General features: G+C 54.3%; 1 protein-coding gene across 4 annotated transcripts in view; it reads left to right on the top strand.

Annotated features, from left to right (window-relative positions):
* Positions 1-18,779, top strand: part of SEPTIN9 (septin 9) — a 142,744-nt gene that overhangs the window by 115,527 nt on the left and 8,438 nt on the right. For all 4 annotated transcript variants that reach the window (XM_066332094.1, XM_066332096.1, XM_066332093.1 and 1 more), the window contains 5 exons: positions 6,093-6,284; positions 11,480-11,608; positions 12,013-12,094; positions 13,194-13,331; positions 18,538-18,655. In XM_066332094.1, coding sequence (XP_066188191.1) covers positions 6,093-6,284; positions 11,480-11,608; positions 12,013-12,094; positions 13,194-13,331; positions 18,538-18,655 — 659 coding nt within the window. The remainder of the gene's footprint in view (positions 1-6,092; positions 6,285-11,479; positions 11,609-12,012; positions 12,095-13,193; positions 13,332-18,537; positions 18,656-18,779) is intronic.

The following is an 18,779-nucleotide window of genomic DNA, read 5'->3' as shown; positions in this document are numbered from 1 at the left end:
TAGGATGGGAAAGGAGGCAGTGATGGGGAGCCCTGGAGCTTCCATCTCTTGTGAATAAGAGGGGCAGGAGGGCTGAGCTGCAGAGAGCAGGGCAGCGCTGTGTTTCCGGAGCGGGAGGGGAAGGCACAGCGAGCGAGGACGGAAGCGCACGTGGCCGGCGGGCACAGCTCGACCTGCACGTGATGTGTGCCCATGACTCGTGCCTCAGGGCCGTGACCCTGGCTGGTCCCACCACAGCAAGAATCAGGAATCACTGCCTCCCTTTTCAAACTCTGAAAACGTGGGGTTTATTCCCCACGTGAGTAAAAAGTCTTGAAGCCTGGAGCATCTTGAGTGCTCAGGAGGCACCTGGCCACCTCTCTGACAGCTCCTGGGTGGATTTGGTCTAATGGAGCAGAGTTAAGCACACTGCTATTTCTGGGTCGTGTTTGTTGGCACCCAGGTGGAAATGCAAGCTGAGAAGGAAACATGACTGGTTGGTAGGTGGGCCTGGGCTGCTGGCCAGCCTGAAACTGCAGCCCGGTGCTCAGGAATGCAAGGGACTGACTCAGCTCGGGGCTGGCAATGCCAGCCAGGTGCTGGTGATTGCAGCTGAGTAATAGGAATGTCCCTTAGTTAAAATTTGGTGCTGCAGGGTCTGTGGCACTGGCTCTGTGTGCCAGGCTGAGCCACCTCAGCTTTGGAGTGAGCTGTGCCTCACGTTCCCTGGCACTCACACATCCAGCACAGACCCGCCACGTTCAGCACCAGAGGATCCTGTGGCAGCTGAAAAAACCAGCAGTGCCTGGGCCATGCTGGGGTTGTGTCCAGTCCTGGCTTTGCTGAAACTCCTCCTGTCCCTGCAGAAAGGGAGAGCTGTGTCTCTGCCACCTCCTCCGCAGGTTGGATCCGTTTCCAGAGCCTGTGGTCAGTGGCTCAGTGTGCCAAGGGGAGAGGCCCTGGAGGCTGCATGTGCCGCACTCCCCACAGCCAGCTGTTCCTAACCAGGAGCTGTAGATTCTTTCTTTGGAGCTACAAATGTCTCTGTGACACCCTGCTGGCACAATTCTCCTGCTGCCCCTAAAACTCAAAAGATTAGGTGGTTCACACTTCTGTGAAAACATCTGTGGATACTCAACTGCCTAGACTGTGCTTTCACCCCCTGAACACCACTGTCCACTGCTCTGAACCTGCTCTCTGTGTTTGCACTAATCCATCCCACAAATCTAGAAGCCCATGGTATTTCCAGTGCCTGTTGTGTGGAGGGCAAGGAAGTTACCCACAGTGTCCTGGTCTTCTGTGTGCTTGTAGCTCTGCAGAACTGGTTGCAGCATCGTCAAAAGGTGGCCAGTGCTTAGTGCTCCTGACATCCAAAGAGTGTTTCTTGGATTTACTCCCCAAACATTTTGCCATTGATTGCATGTGCATCCATAGAGTGTGCAGTGGTTGGATCTGTGGACAGGCAGCCATGGCAGAGGTGCAGCCTCCTGGCCTCTCTCTGGTTGCTCTGTGCAGCCACTGAGCACCAGGTCTGTGACCAGTTCTGCTCCAGGGCCAGCTCTGCTCTCCCACATCACCAGCAGAGAGCATGGAGCTGCTGGGTCCAGCCAGGGCCTGGGCTGGGTGAGACATTCCCAGTTCAGCCTCTGCCAGGGTGCTCTAAGCTTTGTGTGTCTGCAGTGAAGCCGCAGTCTCCTGCAGATCCCTGTCCCAGCTCCTCAGGGAGGATTACCAGCCCCTGGCTCCGGGGTTTTGGGGGAGCCCATGGCTGTCCTTGCATGCCCTGCCCGCAGTGTCCCGGGCTGTGGCAGCCTCGTGGCACCAGCACAGCAGCTCCAGCAGCCCCTGGCCAAGCCCATCCCACAGCACACGGCCTCCAGCTGGCTGAAGGAGCAGGAGGGTCCCCGGGGGGCTCCCAGGGGCTTCCCTCCCCACGGGGTGCCTTTCATCTGCTGCTTCGCAGATGTTGGCTTTGGCTCGCGTCTGACATGCATCAATTACAGAGCAACAGCCCCGAGCCTTTGGCAAAATCAGCTCTGGAGCAGCTGTCCTGAGTCAGCCCTGCCCGAGGCAGAGCTCTGGCCCTGTCCCCACTTGGTGCAGCGCTGCCCTGACCATCTCCACATCTCCTGTGCCCACGTGGACAGAGTCTCCCTGGCAGGGAAGGTCTAAATATGGCACAAGCACTTGTTGCCATGTGCTTGGTGTTTATCCAGGAGCACTTCAGTGTGGGGGAGCTGCAGGCTCTGAGCTCTCTGCCCCATCAGCCAAGTGATGGCTCCTTGTGTGAGGGACAACAGTTGGCTTAAGGTGACAGTGGTGAATCTTGAGAGGTCTGGTCCTGCTCTTGCCAGGGACTCGGTGGCTGTCAGAGATTTCAGACAGTAATGGGGTGTTAATGAACCCATCCCTCATTGCAGTGCTCCAGAAGGGTCAGCTCAGTGACACTGGCTCTGAGAGCACCACAGGTTTGACATCATCCCGTCAGAGAGCACAGCAGGTCAGAGAAATCCAGGATGTGCCCATGATGCATCCCATGCATCCTCTACTCTGCTCCAATTTATTTCTAAGATCTTTTATTTTTTTAGACAAGTGACTCCTGGGAGTGCTCCACAGCATCCCTGTGCTTGGGCTGCACCTCCTTCTGCTGGCACAAACCCCTTGGAGCTGTGTGACACTGGAGTCTTTGCTAAGGAAAGACCATCTCCGCGCTGGGAGACTGGGGGAAAAAACCTGCACATTTGAATTGTGGCATTTCCCTTGGGAGTTTGGTTGTGCTGCTGGGGCATTGGTGTCTTTGCATCCCTGCTGTCCTGCTGACACTCCTAGCTGCAATATACTGATTTTATTCTATTTTTCCCCAGTCAAGACCCAGGTGCTTTAAACCATAGTTCCCCACAGACCAGCTGAAGCACATGGGCTGCCCTCACAGGGGTGCTGCTCTTGCTGTGGCTTTGGTCTGGCTGGAGCTTGGTGAGCCCTGAGCCCTTCTCCTCCCTGAGGAAGTTTGATGAGGAGTGTCTGCTCCCTGAGCTGAGGACAATTTGCCTGCACATCTCCCTGCCCACGGTCAGGTCAGCCCGTCTGCACACTGCCAACTGCTCCTTGAGGTGCTGGAGATGCTCCTGGCCTTTATCAACTGCAGGATGGCTTTCTGCTTTATTTAATTTCTTAATTTCTCTGCATCTTACCTGCCCCAGTGTCCCAGTTTGCTGTCCCATCCTTGGGGCTGTGCACAGAAATGGTGCCTGGAGGAGTTAAACCCGTTGCACAACCCAGCACTGCTGCTGGTGGCAGCATATTTTCCACATGATTTAGTTGTCATTTTGTTGGGTTTTTTGTTGTTGTTTTTTTTTTTTTTTAATGTTATGCAGGGACTTTTTTTTTCTACTTTTGGCCTTGCCATTTTGGAACAGGGCTAATTTGGGATTTGTGGTGAGGCTTTGGGCACGCTGGGCTCTGGTTGACTTTGTGAGGGGCAGCGTGGCAGTGCAATTCCAGCTGTGCAGAGTTCCTGCTCCCATGCCAGTGCAATTCCAGCTGTGCAGGGTTCTGCTCCCATGGCAGTGCAGTTCCAGCTGTGCAGGGTTCTGCTCCCATGGCAATGCAATTCCAGCTGTGCAGGGTTCCTGCTCCCATGGCAGTGCAGTTCCAGCTGTGCAGGGTTCTGCTCCCATGGCAATGCAATTCCAGCTGTGCAGGGTTCCCAGGAGGAGCGAGATTCTCTCAGGGACAGCGTGTTTGCTCTCAAGCAGCTCTGTGAGCAATGCTCAGCTGCACAGCCTGGGACTGAGGGCTGGAAAAAAAGTGTTCAATGTGACCCAACAGTCTTTGGGATTAGTTCTAGGTTTGTTTTTCCTTCCTTTTTATTTTTTCTGCTTGGCCTATATTAAGCACGTGGAAGTGTGCTGTGCTTGCAGGAAAAGTGTGGTTCCACTTCACAGACCCCAGCAGGGTCCAGTCTGAGACAGCCAGAGGAAAAGGGATGATGGGTCTGTGTTTGGAGGAGCCTCTTTGGCCCAGCCACACTCCTGCAGAGAGAGGGAGGGAGAGAAAAGTAGCCAGTACATCATCAAAGGCCAGGAATAACTGGGGTGAGATGAGCTGAGAGCTGTGTTGCTGTCTGGAGGGGTGAAGACTTTGCAAATAGCAATGTTTTTATTAATAATAATAAATAGTGATTAAAAAATAATGAATTATCATTGCAAAACACGGAGCAACAACAAAATGCTCGCTTAGGCTGGTGGCTGCAGGGACACAGGCACTGAGCAGCAGCAGCCTGGGGTGGGGAGGGCTCTTAGAAGTGTGTTTTCCTAAGAGCTCCCTCTCTGTGCCTGGATCAGAGGAGCATGCTGCATGTGGCTGATGCCTCCAGGAGCTTGTGGGTGTCTGTGCTGATCTTGTGCACTCTCTGCCTTTGGGATATTTGCTGTATCTGCTGTGGGTGATGCAGAGCAGCTGGGGCTGGCAGGGGACAAGGCCACATCACTCCAGAGCACTTGGGGTACTTTGTCCTTCCCGACTCCTGCCTGCTGCCTGGAGGAGTAGATAATCCCCTGGCTTTTCTTAAAAAGCTGTTGGCTGAGGCAGTACTTTTACCTTTGCTTCTTCTGAAGAACTTTGTCAGGCTGGAGCATCTTGCAGGGGGGACAGACACCCTGTCTCTGAGGGCAGCTGAAGGTTTTGGGTCTCTGAGCAGACATGGACAGAATTAGAGCGAGATCACAGAAGCTCCATGGCTGCGTGGGTGTTGTCTGGCACAGACAGTCTTGATGCAAATGTGTTGGGTTTTCCACAAGCCAGGGCCAGCAGCCTCTGATCTGAGTCAGCTGGAGCTCGAGGAGGGCACGTGGCAGTGGATGCCAAGGACTCCCTGTGTCTGCAAAGCCATCCAGCTCCCCCCAGAACATGGCTGGCTTGTTCACACCACCAGTGTGCCCAGTGCTGTAATTCCAGTGGTGTGGAGGAGTGGGATAGGTCTGCCAGCCTTTAGCAGCAGCTAAAGGGCACAGGGCTGTGGGGCTTTGTCGCTCCCAGATGTGGGCTGAGGACTTTCTGGGTGCTGGGTCCTGCTCTGTGGCAGCAGATCAGCAGATCAGCTGCCGTGGGACCTGGTGCCCTCACAGCCCCACAGCAGCATCCCTTCGGTGTGGCAGGTTTGGTGGAGTGAGCAGGGATCAAGTGAACACAGTAAACAGAGAAAGAAAATCCCAAATTCAATGTAATTATTGTGGAGGAAGATCCCACACTCCTCCTCCCTCCCAGCCTGCTGGCACCCTGAGTCTTTGTTCACAAAGACAGGTGTCTGCCAGAGAAAGCTGAGCTTCCCTTGGAATGGAGAATGTAAACCCCTTCCCTCCAACTTATTATAATTTTGAAATTAAAGGGCTTTCAGGCAAAGATTTGGGAATAGAAATAACAGTTCTTTACTAGGAATATTAAAAATAAAAATGCAGTAGTACAAAAAAACCCCAAAAACAAGCAAAGAAAATTCCAAGAAACACTGACAGAGTCAAAATACAACCTGACCCCCTGTTGGTCAGGGTGTTAGCAGCAGTGTAATTAAGTCCTCCTGCAGTGACAGATGTGGTTCTGTTGGAGCAGAGATGATCCTGTAGGAGGGTCCAGTGGTGGTGAGATGGGTCTGGTCTCCCTCTGGGAATCCAGTGGAAAACCAGCTACTCTGCTGTTCTGAATCTCAGGTTTGATCCAGGCAGGAATGCTGGGCTCCTCCCCCTGGGTGGAGTCTCTCCCAATGGGCTGATGTAATTGTCTCAGCCCTGCAGTGAGCCTGGATGGCCCATGAACAGCAGATACCCCTGGAGGAGGATGGGTCCTGGAAGGGATAAAGACACACTGCCCCAGCTGGTTTAACAGAAGGCACCTGCCCCCTTCCCCCCAGAGTTAGGAGGAGTGGGAGATACAAAGAAAACATCTCCCCAGCCAGTTTCAACAGATGGCAAATAGAATACACACTTCTGGTTACATATTGCAACACAAGACACCCTGAGTCTCTGCAGTGTTTTATTCCGACTTTGGAGGCAGCAGGCAGCTCCTGTGACTCCCTGGCAGGAGCAGCAGCCCCTCTGAGCAGGCTGTGTTTGCCCCCGCAGGTCCCGAGGCCGTGTCCAGCCACGCTCCCGGCATGACGGACGCTCCGCGCGATGCCGGCCCCAAGCAGGCGGCGCCGGCACGGCCGGACAAACCGGCTGCTGACTTCGGCTACGTGGGCATCGACGCCATCCTGGAGCAGCTGAGGAGGAAAGCCATGAAGCAGGGCTTCGAGTTCAACATCATGGTTGTGGGTGAGTCACAGATTCACGGAATCACCAGGCTGGAAGAGACCTTCGAGGTCATCGAGTCCAACCCAGCCCTAACACCTCAACTAATCCATGGCACCCAGTGCCACATCCAGTCTGCTTTAAACACACCCAGGGATAGTGACTCCACCACCTCCCTGGGCAGAACATTCCAGTACTTTATCACTCTTTCCATGAAAAACTTTCCTAATATCCAACCTGTAGTTCCCTTGGTGCAGCTTGTGTCCGTGTCCTCTCATTCTGTCTGCTGCTGCCTGGAGAAAGAGCACAGCCACCTTTCAGGGAGTTGTAGAGAGTGATGGGGTCACCTCTAGTCTCCTTTTCTCCAGGCTGAACAACCCCAGCTCCCTCAGCTGTTCCTCACAGGGCTTGTCTTCCAAGCCCCTCACCAGCCTCGATGCCTCTTCTGTATGTGCTCAAGTATCTCAATGTCCTTCCTAAACTGAGGGGCCAGAACTGGACACAGCACTCGAGGTGTGGCCTCATCAGTGCCGAGTCCAGGGGCAGAATGACCTCCCAGCTCCTGCTGGCCACACCATTCCTGACCCAGGCCAGGTGCCATTGGCTCTCTTGGCCACCTGGGCACACTGCTGGCTCATGTTCAGCTGCTGTCACCAGTCCCCTCAGATCCCTTTTCTCGTGGGCACTGTCCAGCCACACCATCCTCAGCCTATAACACTGCAGGGGGTTATTTTGGGCAAAATAAGGACTTGGCACTTGGACTTACTAAACTTCATGTTACTGGATTCTACTCATCCATCCAACCATTCCAGGTCTCTCTGCAGCGCCATCCTCCCTTCCAGCAGATGGACACATGCTCCCAGCTTAGTGTCATCTGCAAATTTCCTAATGAAAGATAGGAATACCCTCAATACCCTCATCCATGTCATCAGTAAAGAGTCACCCTCCCTGTGCCTGCAGCATGCCCAGCTGGGTGTTGTCACTGTCCTCTTTGGAGCCTCCTTGGGATCAGCACTGGGGGCTCTGCCCTGGCAGTCAGCAAACCCTGCTCCCCAGGAGCTGGCCTGGGATCAGCTGGAGATAAAGCTGTCCTTGTGATGTGGTCCATGGTCATCCTCCTGCACCTGGGGTTACATTATCCATAGGCACATCCTGGAGGAAAGCACCTCGAGGGGTGGCAGGGCTCACAAGAGCTCCCTCGACAGCTCTCCTGGAAATCCTGCCCTGGTTTGAGCAGTCAGAAGGCACATTTAAGGGCTCAAAGGGCTGCACTGCTGCTGCAGTACATCCCTGCTGATACTTCCAGCAATCTGGGTAAAATTCCTGTTTGGGAGTGTTTTTGTACTCAGGCAGCCCTGCTGCAAGTACCAGGGAAGAAATGCCAAAAGCAGTGGTTTACTGATGGAGATAAGGACCAGGAGGGGTTTGCATAGCTCAGTCATTTGGCTCCTTTGGGGTCCTGCAGGGTGACAAAGCAGGGATGAGAGTGTCCCAGGGGGTGTCCACATGCAAGGAAGGAGGGCTGGAGGGTTGTGTCCCCAAATCCTGCTGCCCACAAGCTCTGCTCATTACCTCTCCTGGGCTAATGACCACTGGCTGCATCACTGCTGCTGTGGCTGCAGCTTCAGCTGTGGGGATCTGTGCCCCTGCAGCCCCCAGGCCCCCAAAGCCAGGGATGCCACTGACCTGCTGAATGCTGGGTGTACTGGAGAGATACTGTGGGACACCAGCCAAGGGGGAAAAGGGAAAAGAAATGAGGTTTTTCTGCATTTTTCCAGCTGTTAATGTTGGACCTGGTGCCCGTTGTGTGAGCTGGGCTGTGCACCTTGGGGCTGGGCTGGTTAGGCAACAGCTCTCCCTGCCTCTGTCTGCCAGGGGAGCTGCAGGAGGGTGAGGAGAGTAAATCCCAGGCAATGAGCAGTGGTGTGGTGATGGGGCCTCAGCATCCCTCATCCTCCTGGGAGGAGCTGTGTAATGCTGCAGGTGTGATGCCTGTGGGATGTCCCACAGGGTATCCTGGAGGTCTGCCTGGGCTTCTGGAAGGGTCTGATCCAGAGTTTTTGCTAATTCTGTGAAAGATTTCAGTGTGCTGTAGCTTTCCAGCACGCTCTGTGGATGCTCAGCCTTTCCCATTCTGGTACTTTCATTCCCTCAGTGGGGAAGGTTCCCTGGGCTGGGTGATCACAGCAAGGCTGTGTAACAACAGTGTGTCCTTTTCAGAGTGCAGCTACAGCCTTTCTAAATCCCAGCCAGCCTCTCCCTAGAGAAACTGCTGGAGAAGTGTTCAGGCAGCAATCCAGCTCACACAACCACACATGTTACCAGGCTGGCTCAGCAGAGGGGCAGAAGGCTCCCAGCCCCAGATCAATTCCAGCAAGAGTTTATTCCATGTGCTGAAGGTGAATCCGGAGCCAAAACGAGAGTGACCATGTGTTTTTCCTTGGTTATATGAGGTCCCATGTTCATGGGTGGTACTGGGGGCAGGGCAGGGGACAGGTGACCCTAGGGAAGAGAGGAATTGGACACCAGGCCCCATAACCAATGGGGAAACAGGGAAAGGGGATACCATGGGAGGAGTGATGGGCTTGTGAAACCCAGGGAGAACATTGCACAATGTCTGCAAGGATCTACGGGGGAGAAGCCTTTTTTACACCTGGGGTATCTTTAATCCTCACTTTTCCAGGGCAGGGCAGTTGGAAATTCCTTTAATGGCACGAGGGACTCCACAAGGCTGGTCAGTGCAGAACCAGTTCTTGGGGAGGTGTTTTAACAAATCCAGTTCTTTGCTGCAAACAGAGGAATCACTGCATCAGTGCTGGGAGCCTGAAAGAGAGATTACCTGTGCTGAGCTCCCATTTCCCTGCTGGAGGAGGCTCCCATCCCTCCAGGAGCAGGCTGTGCTGTCTCAGCACCTCAGCAGTGTGCTGTGCAGACAGGGAGGGATGTTCAGGGACGGCTCTGCCTTGGCAGCTCTGTGTGTGGTATAGAGGTCCGTGCCTGGAAAACATTGTTCTGCCCTTGGCAGGCACTGGGCTGGCTGTTTACAGGCTGGGAATTCGGGGCAGCATAAACAAGTGGAGCTCTGGCCCTCCCAGAGGATGCGGGAGGGATGCGGGAGGAGCAGCAGCTCGGGGAAGGGGCAGCAGCCAGCCCTCATCCTGCTGTGCCTCCCTTGGGTGGGTTCAGCTCCAGTACTCCCATCCAGCCTAAGCTGCCAGTCCTTGAGCTGAGATTGTTGCCATCTCTCTTACAGGCAGGAAATGAGGACAGGGAGGTGACTTGTCCTGCAGGGGAGGTGGGAACTGAGCATCGCTGCCGTGTGGGGGTTACTCCTCACCACCTCCCTGTGATGTGAAAACCCTTTCCCCACTGCAGCAAGGTCCCCATTCAAAAGGGTTTCACAATCCCAGCCAGCAGGCTGTGGTCAGTTTAGTCCCTTGTCATCTAAAGTTGCAGAGATGAAGAGAAATGTCTGAACTTTTAAAGTTCCCAACCCCGAGGCACATCTTTTGCATTCAGTTTTCCGTGCAAAGCAGCTGGACGGAGAGCAGAAGTGGCCAGGCTCAGCTGCATTTTTTCCTACTGGATTCATCTGTGGGAAAGGCAGTGGGCTGCACACCAGGGCTGTTAGAAGGAGGCTCTGCCCTGTGCTCAGCTGCCTGTGTCACAGCCTTAGGGTCCCCAGCTGACCCCGCTGTGGCTCAGCAAGGTCACCCTGTGGCTGTGATACTCTGGGACATCACATCCTGGCTGCTGGTGGCTCCAAGTTCTGGTCCCTTTCCAGGCAGCTTGGACTGACATGAATGCAGAGACCCACTGCCTGGAGCTCTGGCAGTGTGTCACCTGATTTCACCTGTCCACAGTGTGTCACCCTGATTTCACCTGTCCCCAGTGTGTCACCCTGATTTCACCTGACCCCAGTGTGTCACACAGCCTTCCCCTCTCCCCTAGTGCTCCATTTAATGGTGAGCAGTGGTGCAGTGAGACATCTGCATGCCCAGCTCCAGGCCTGTTAGGGCTTGGCCCTGCATTTTAAGGCAGGAGAGGACTGGGAGCACTTCCCCCCAGCCTGGTCCATGTGGTTGTCACAGCCCAGCAGTGACAGTGACTGTCAGAGTTTTCCTGTGCTGGATTGCAGCCATCGGTGATGTTGCAAACTCGGCTGTTGGATCAGGGAGTGGGGTGATGCCAGGAGGTGATGCCCAGTGCTGGCTGCCCCTACCCTTGGCTTTGGCAGCCTGGATGAGCCAGGACTGTGAAGGATGTGGGTGAAACTCTTGCTGACTCTGCTTAGGGGCACTCTGTAGGACAAGGGACATGCTGGTGGCAGTGCCATCATAGTTAACTGTAATGTGTCTTGGCAGAATGGGGCCATTGGGTCCCCAAGGTGTGTGCAGGATCTCTGTAGTGTTTGCAGGGGCCCCAGAATATCTCTTCCCTGGGTTTTGAGGAGTTAATTCTGTTCTCTTTGCTCTGGAGAAATTGCTCTCCAAGCTCATGGGACAGCTGTTCCTGGAGAGTCAGGAGCTGCTGGTGTCCTTTCCACACAGATCAGCATCAGCTCTGGGATATTAAGCATGAAAATGCTTTTTTAAAAGCTGTTTTTCTAAAGTTGTGGAATCTCATGTGCTTCTTGGGCTGTTTGTGTGATTTAGAGAAGCCCCTGGCATGGACCTGTGTCTGTGCAGCCAGCTGGGCCGATTGCAACAGCAAGCCTGTCAGGGAGCAGCAGCAGATGCAGCAGGGCTGAGGCTTGTAGGATTGTTGCTGCTGTTAGTCCTGTCCAGATAAAGGCTTGCCAAGCTGCTCCTTCCCTGTGGAACTGGACAGAGCAGACTGCAGGAGAGTGAAGGCACAGTTGGGATGCTTTTTCCTGGTGTTCCCTGGTCCCCTTGCCCTGCTGCATCACCACAGCCCTTCAAACACCCCCAGCACCGTCTGCCTGTCCTCAGGGTTGCTGGGAATTTGTCTGGGTGAAGGGAACCAGCTCTTGGTTTGCTGCTTTGGAGCCAGGGAATGGCTTTGCTACCTGCAGTGTCTCCTGGCTGGGCTGGACTCTAGCTCCTTGGCTCAGGGGAGCTGCAGGGGAGTGACTGCTCCTCATCCCTCTCTCCCTCCCTCTGGCAGATCTGGTGCAGGCTGAGGCTGTCAGCAGCCCCATCCCCTGGCCCCTGACAGAACAGGCAGTGCTGACTCTGGGTTATCCTGCTCTCTTCCAGGTCAGAGTGGCTTGGGGAAATCCACGTTAATCAACACCCTCTTCAAATCCAAGATCAGCCGGAAATCTGTACAGCCAGCTGCTGAGGAGAGGATCCCCAAGACCATTGAAATCAAATCCATCACTCATGGTGAGGCTCTGCAGGCCCCACCTGCTGCTTTGGCTTTAGGTCCTGCTCTGCCTTGTGTCTCTGGGGACTCACAGAGCTGTGGGCCTCCATAAACCTCCACTCTCATCTCTCTGAATAGGCTTTTACCATCCAGAGATGCTTGCAGGGCTGAGAAAACACCTATTTTTTATTTATTCATCAGCACTGAGTTAATTGTGTTGGAAGGGACCAGTGGGGATGGCATTTCAGGGTGGATATGGGGCTGGATCCCTTTGGAGGGCTGATTTGTGCCTCTGAGGAGCTGTGAAGCTGCATTTTTCCCCTGGGTGAGCAAACTCCAGCCCTGCAGCTGATTTTGGGAGGGTGGGCTTGGCCAGAGCCCCCATCCACACCCTGCCTCACACTGCAGCTTTCCTCTCTTGCAGAGATTGAGGAGAAGGGGGTCCGCATGAAGCTGACGGTCATCGACACGCCGGGCTTTGGGGACCACATCAACAACGAGAACTGGTGAGCTGCCCCTGTGCCCTGGGGGAGGCAGGAGAGCCCCAGCACACCCTGAGCCCCTGCCCAGGGCTGTAGCCTGCCTCTGTGCCCCCCCTGCTCCAGGAGGGAGGTCGCTGTGGTGGCAGAGCAGTGCCATGCTCCCCGTGACAGCCACAAACATCCTGCTGTTCCAGGCATGAGACAACCTTTGTTTGTGCCTTGGAGCAGCTGTGTGCCAGCAGGGCCAGTCCCCAGCCCCTGCTCATGTGGCTCTGGAGGCTGAACTCTGCCTGGGATCCCTGGCACAGTGTCTGGCTCTGTAGGATGGTCCCCAGGCAGGGATCTTGGGCTTGTGGGCTTTGGTTCTGCTCATGTTCTTGTGCTGTGACACACTGCAAGGAGCCAGGGCATGGCCCCAGCTCTGTGCTGCTCCACAGCCAGCTCTGGGATGAGAGAAGGGAGCACGTTTTAGGCACTTGCCTTTCTAAACCAGCCAGTAAATTCCCTCCTGCATCAGTGCATGGAGTTGTTAAGCAGTGAACATCTGAGGTTTGTGATTTAGGAGATGCTGAGCATCCCCAGCTTTGCAGGCTCTGCTTCACACAGTCAGGCCAGGTGGGAGGGTCAGGGTGGTGCAGGTCCCTCTGACACCTTGGGAAGGCTGACCTGAAACAGAGACTGCACAGATCTAGAGAGTAGAGTAGGTATTTATTGAAAGGTCTCCAGGACACACCTTGGGCAGGACAAGAGCCTGGCCAGGGCTACACACAAGGTGGACCCAAAATGGTCACAAAATGGACAAATTGTCATAAGGTCTCACACTTTTATAAGTTTTGGTTCATTTGCATGTTGGGGTTAAGCTGTCCAATTACAGCTTCAGGTTGTGAGGTCCCATCCTTCTTGTTCCCCCCTTCAGCCCACCCTTGTTTGTGCTTTTGGGCTGAAAGTTGTCCTTGGTGTGCAGCAGGAGAAGGATTTGTTTTGTGTCCCTGCTGTGTGCAGAGCTGAGTGACACTGACTGTGAGCTCAGAACTCACCCCTGGGCACCACAGAACATGAAATACAGGAAAGCTGAACCTTAAGGCATCACCTCAGACCATCCTGTGTTCCCCTCTCTCTGCAGCTGGCAGCCCATCATGAAGTTCATCAACGACCAGTACGAGAAGTACCTGCAGGAGGAGATCAACATTAACCGCAAGAAGCAGATCCCCGACACGCGGGTGCACTGCTGTATTTATTTCATCCCAGCCACGGGCCACTCGTACGTACCCCTCTGTCCCTGCCACCCTTCAGTGGCCCTTCCCTCTCCAGGTGCCAGCAGGGCACGTGGGTCCCAGCCCAGGGGGGTGTATTTATTTATTGCATCCCCGCCACGGGCCACTCGTACGTACCCTGCTGCCCCTCAGCCCTCCCTCTCCATCTGCCATCAGCTCAGCCCCCAGGGCTCTCCTGCCTGGGATCCTCCCTTGTTTTGGGGGGCTTGAGGACAGCTTGAAGCCATCCCTAGGGCTGTATCATCTGGAGGCCTTGCAGTACCACAGCAGAGCTGCTGTACCCCAGAGAAATGTGCTGTTTCCTCTTCTGAAGGGCCATGAAATGCTCTCTGAGCTCCAGGGAGCTGCTGGCTTCGCTATGGTCACCTGGTTTGCTCCACCAAGGATGGGCACAGGTCTCAAATTGGATGGAGAGGCTACTTTTGCAAGCAGAACATTAATTTCTTTTTTTTTTTTTTTCTTTGCCCCTGACACTGTAAAGGCAGAAGCCAGTTTGTGCTTCAAAGGCAATGAGCACCCTCACCCTGTAAGGGTATTTCGTAGGTTATTTGACTAGTCTGCAAGTGGGATGCTGTTTATTCAGCCCAGAGTTCTCCTGGCTCTGGCACTTCTCAAGTGACAACATCAAAAGGCCCAGATCTCACTCTATTTTTTTTTTTTTCTTTTCTGTTTTTTTTTTTCCCTCCTAGGCACACAGCCCACCCTGAAAATCTGGGGCGCTTCAAATGTCTTGAAAAATGTGACTTGAAGTATCACAACACAAAACGAGACCTAAGTTTCCTTTTGATTTGTGTCAATTCCTTCCACTTCTGGCTCTGTCTGCACTGGGGATGTTTTTGGGTCTGTTTTCAAAAGTAAACTTAAGCCTCCAGCGCTGTATTCATGTCAGCCTTTTCCACTTCTCCATGTGGAGATTTATTCCAATAGAAAAGACTTTGTTTTGCTTCTGTCAGTGGGTAGACCAAAAATGCATCCTTCACTGGAATAAAATGACTGCATGGGCCAGTTATGCCCCTGTTGTGTAACTGATCAGGAGCAGAGGGGCTGACGAAACATTTATGGTTGAATACCATAAAACAGAGAAGGTTTCAAAGGGAAATGACATTTTTAGGCCAGTCTAATGTGCTGGTCTCACTGATCTCAGCCTGGATGTGCAGCCCTCGCCTCGGCAGGTCTGACTTGCTGCATTAGCTGTGCTCCAGCTTTTCCTCACCTCCGTGGCAGTTTTTGAAAAGCACTTTGGATGCTGAGAGGGTTGGGTGCCTGGCAGGGTGTGGAGCCCCAGTGCCGTGTCCCCCGGCGGAGCCTCTCCAGCCGCGCTCTGCTTTCTCTCAGCCGCCGGCCAACTGCAATTGTGTGCATTCACAGCTGCTTTTTCTCCTTCTCTCCAGTGAACATGTGTTTCCAATATCCGAGCGGGCCTGGCCTTTGGGGGCCGTTGTTGCTGAGCCCTGTGCTGGTTTTTTCCCCTCAGCCTGAGAGCCTGGCTGGGGCTGTCCCCACTGTCACCGGCTCAGCCGTCCCCTCCTGCCACCTGAGGGACAAACCCCACTGGGAGGGGGAAGCTGATGGGAAATTCTGCTTCTCTGAGAGCTCAAGCAGGCGTTGGGGTTCCTTTCTGCTCTCTTGTCAAGTCCAAATTATGTTTTTCATCATCGTGGACAGGCTTTCCCCAATGGTGTCCATAGACACAAAGGGTGACGTGGCCACCTCTCCTGCAGGGTGGAGCTGTCACAACTGTGTGTGTGACAGGGGTGCAGGTTTGTGCCCTGGATGGGTCACTGAGGTCCTTGCTGTGGTGCCTCTGTCTTCTCCAGGAGGTGACTGGGAGGGTGGCAGTGGCTGGTAGAGCTGTAGGGACCAGCACTGGGGACATTGTCACCCAGCTGCAGAGAACCTCAGCACACCCCCGTGGCACCATCCACACGCATCCCAGGTGCTTGGTGCTGCCCTCCTGGGGTGTCTGTGTTGCCTGGGGAGCTGCTGCTGATGTGGATGGGCATGGCACAGGACTCTGTGGATGCTGAAGGCAGCTGGGTTAAGCCTGCCAGGGCACTGGGTGAGAGCTTGCTTTTTTCTAAAGAAAACGGAGTGAGGGATTAAAAAAAAAGCAAAGTTGGTGCAGAGATTCAGAGGCCGGAGCAGAGGATTGCTTGGCTCTGTTTCAGTCTGGCCCTCCCATCCAGGCAGCTCCAGGGTTAATCCACAGAGAAGTTTCTGCTGCATGAGGGAGTTCACAAGGGAGTTCAGGACAGGTTTTGCAGCCCATCCAGCTCACACACAGCCTGTGACACTCCTGTGTAACCGTGCCTGTGCGGGCTGAGGTTGGTCCTGGCAGGGGCTTCCAGCTGCAGCTGCACAAGCCTGGCTCTGCCACCCAATAAATATCCCTGCTCTGACCCTGCAAAGCTCTGTTCAGCTCAGGAATGGCCCTGGAACTCTGCCTGGCCTCATCAGCACCTCTCCTGCCTCTACCAGGGCTCAGGAACTGCCACCCACTCCCTCCTTCCCCTCTGCTGCCCCTCTCAGGTGCCCACCAGCTCCCTGGAGCAGGTGGTGGCTGCTGGTTCCTCCGTGGTGTTTGCTCAACACACAGCTCCAATTCCTGCTGTTAGTTTGATCTGGGGCACAACCAAAAGGAAATAGCTCACTGTGGGTTTTGGTTCCTGTAACAGCATTTCAGGGGAGCCAGCAGGAACCAGCCTGTGCTGAGATCCTGTCTGTGCACAGTGGCAGAAATAAATAAACGTGTGTCCTGGGCACCACAGTGTGTGCCCAGCCCTGGCAAGGTGTGCCCAGCTGCACAGCCAAGCCCAGGAGGGGGTGAGGGAACAAGCAGCACCAGCTGGAGTGGCTGAAGCCCATTCTGCACCTCCTGCTCCAGCCCATCCACTCCCCTTCGAGCCCCTCCACCCCTCCCAGCAAAGCCCAAAATGTGCATGTTATAAGTTAATAATATCAGGGCCCATTTGGGGAAGGGGAAGAAAATTAATCATTTTTTCTTCTTGAGCCTTCTCTTTTGTGATGTGCTTGGAGCAAATAGCGCTTGTCACCACCTTAATCCATGTGTTTTCCTTTGGTGTCTTCACATGAATGTGATGTTTAGCTACAGGCAGACATTGTTCCTGGTGGAGAGGTTCACTTTCTTTTACATAATTAAGGTTTTGGGGGAGCTGCCCACCTAGCAGGAGTTGATAGAATATCTAGAAACCTGCAGAAAACCCTACAAACATACAGTTTGCTGTGCTGGGGAGTCCCTTGGTGGTCTCAGGGAGGTGTGGATGAGGCACCTGCAGGAGCCCATGGGAGCAGCAAGTTGTGTCAGAGGAGCCTGGGTGGGTGCAGATGGACATAGAGAGGTGTGGGCAGGCTCTGGCTTTACCTCCTCTCCCCTGTGGCATCCTCCGGATGTGTGAGGGATCTGAGGGGTGGGAACTGAGCTTTTAACATGTAGATTGAGCTGGAACTCAGATGTCTGCCTGTGTGCGGATTCCTCTGCGTTTGCTCTGTATGCATCCTGGTCTTTAAAGGAAAAGCTGATGAAAGAGGCAGGAACACAGGCTCAGTGGGGAAGAAACTTTTAGAGGAGAAAAATTGTTTGGAAAATAGCAAAGAAAAAGGAGGGGAAAGAATTCTGCTGGGAAAGGAGCATTACTGCATTACTTCCTTGGAGGTCTGGGAAATACATTATGCAGAGCTCCAAACAATGTTTGCCAGCAGCAAGTCAGCTTAGATGTGTCCATGGGGGGTTCCTTGTGGGGTTTTTTTTCTATTCTTTTTTCCCTTTAATAGCCAAAATCTCTCTTCCCTGGGGCCCAGGGTGATCTGTGACCCTGTGTTTGTGTTAGGACCTCGTTTATCCCTGTGCTAATGACGTGCTTGGGGCTGTGTTCTGTTGGTGTGTGGGGACAAGATCCACCTGGCACAGTCCAGGGGATGACCAGGGGAGGGTTCAGCTGGGTCACCAGTGCTGCCTGCTCTGGGGCAGCCTTGAGCTGCTGTTTCCAGATCAGAACGGGTCTCTCTGGGGCTGGATGTCCCTCCCTCAGCACTGGAGCCAGGCAGAGGTGTCCCCCTGGGATGGGGACACTGCCTGGTGCCTGCTGAGGGGCAGGATCAGTCCCTTCCCCTCTGCACTCCTGTACCTGGGGCTGCAGGGGTCTCTGAGCCCTTTGTAGGGCCCAAGGAGACTGTGGTGGGGTTTGGCTTGAGTGTGTTGGCAGTGGGTGCTCTCAATGGGGGCTCATTTCAAACAGGCTCCTGCCCCAAACGTGACCCTGGACCCTGGGACCTCCAGGTTTCCTTCTGAAGGCAACACCTCCTCCCCTGTGCTGCATGTCCCCATCACCTTCAGAGCCACCAAGGAACTGGAGGTGTCCCAGGGAGGGCTTTCTCCTGGGTTGGGACCCCCAGCAGTTAAAACACCTTCAGGGAGGACTGAGGGGCAGGGAGGGATCGTGGCCAGGTGCCTTCATTGCTGTCTGCAGGCCTTGGATGTGGAGCAGTGGGGAAGAAATCCCTCAGCAGGGAGGGATTTCCCGAGGCACTGATCACTGGGGTTATGCAATCTCTGCAGCTTTCCTCTGCTGAGACTTTTGTTGTAGAGACTTTCTGACATTCTTGCCCTCTGGAACAAGCAGCATCTCTTCTGTGCTCTCTGAACCCCTGGAGAATTCCCAGAGCTTTTTTTTTTCTGATCCCAGCTGATGAATGTGAGAGGCACTCCCAGCTTGTGCATAACCACGGGCTGGGGCTCAGCATAGTGGGGAGCATGAGCAGGGACAGTCACCTGTGGTCATTTCCATGTTGTGCTGTCCCTGGCTGGCTGCTGACAGCTGGGATGGAGCTGGAGCAGGGTTTGATCTGTACATGGCCCTGCAGCCAGCATCGCCCTGCTCTCCTCCCAGCTCCACCAAGGACACCAGTAGCTCTGGGCAAGTTCCTGCAGCCCTCTGTGGCTGTGCAGAGATAAAAGCCCTCTGCCACTTCACGGGGCTTTGTGAGGGTTGAAAGGGAAATGTTTAAAGTATTTTCAAACCCTCTCTGAGCTGCTGTGCTTTTAAGAAAAGGTCTTTACTTGTCCCGTGTGAAAGGAAGTGATGCCCTCTCTGTGTGCTCTTTGAATGCCCCCTCCCTGGCAGGGGATTGCAGCAGCCTGGGAGTGCAAATCCCCTTTTTCCTGCTGATTTTCAGGCTCCGGCCGCTGGACATCGAGTTCATGAAGCGCCTGAGCAAAGTGGTGAACATCGTGCCCGTGATCGCCAAGGCCGACACGCTGACGCTGGAGGAGAGGGACTACTTCAAACAACGGGTAAGGAAGGGCTGCAGCCCCTCCCCGGCCTCCCACCCCTGTCTGACCTGCTGTTTGACCTTCTTTGGGCCAGAGTCGGGATTAAATGTATTTCGTGTTGGGACTCAGGTGTTTATTAATTCTT

Source organism: Sylvia atricapilla, chromosome 18, assembly GCF_009819655.1.
Source record: "Sylvia atricapilla isolate bSylAtr1 chromosome 18, bSylAtr1.pri, whole genome shotgun sequence".
NCBI classification, from domain to species: Eukaryota; Metazoa; Chordata; class Aves; order Passeriformes; family Sylviidae; genus Sylvia; species Sylvia atricapilla.
Note: the sequence above shows the minus strand (reverse complement) of the source record. Positions and strands in the feature narration are given on the sequence as shown.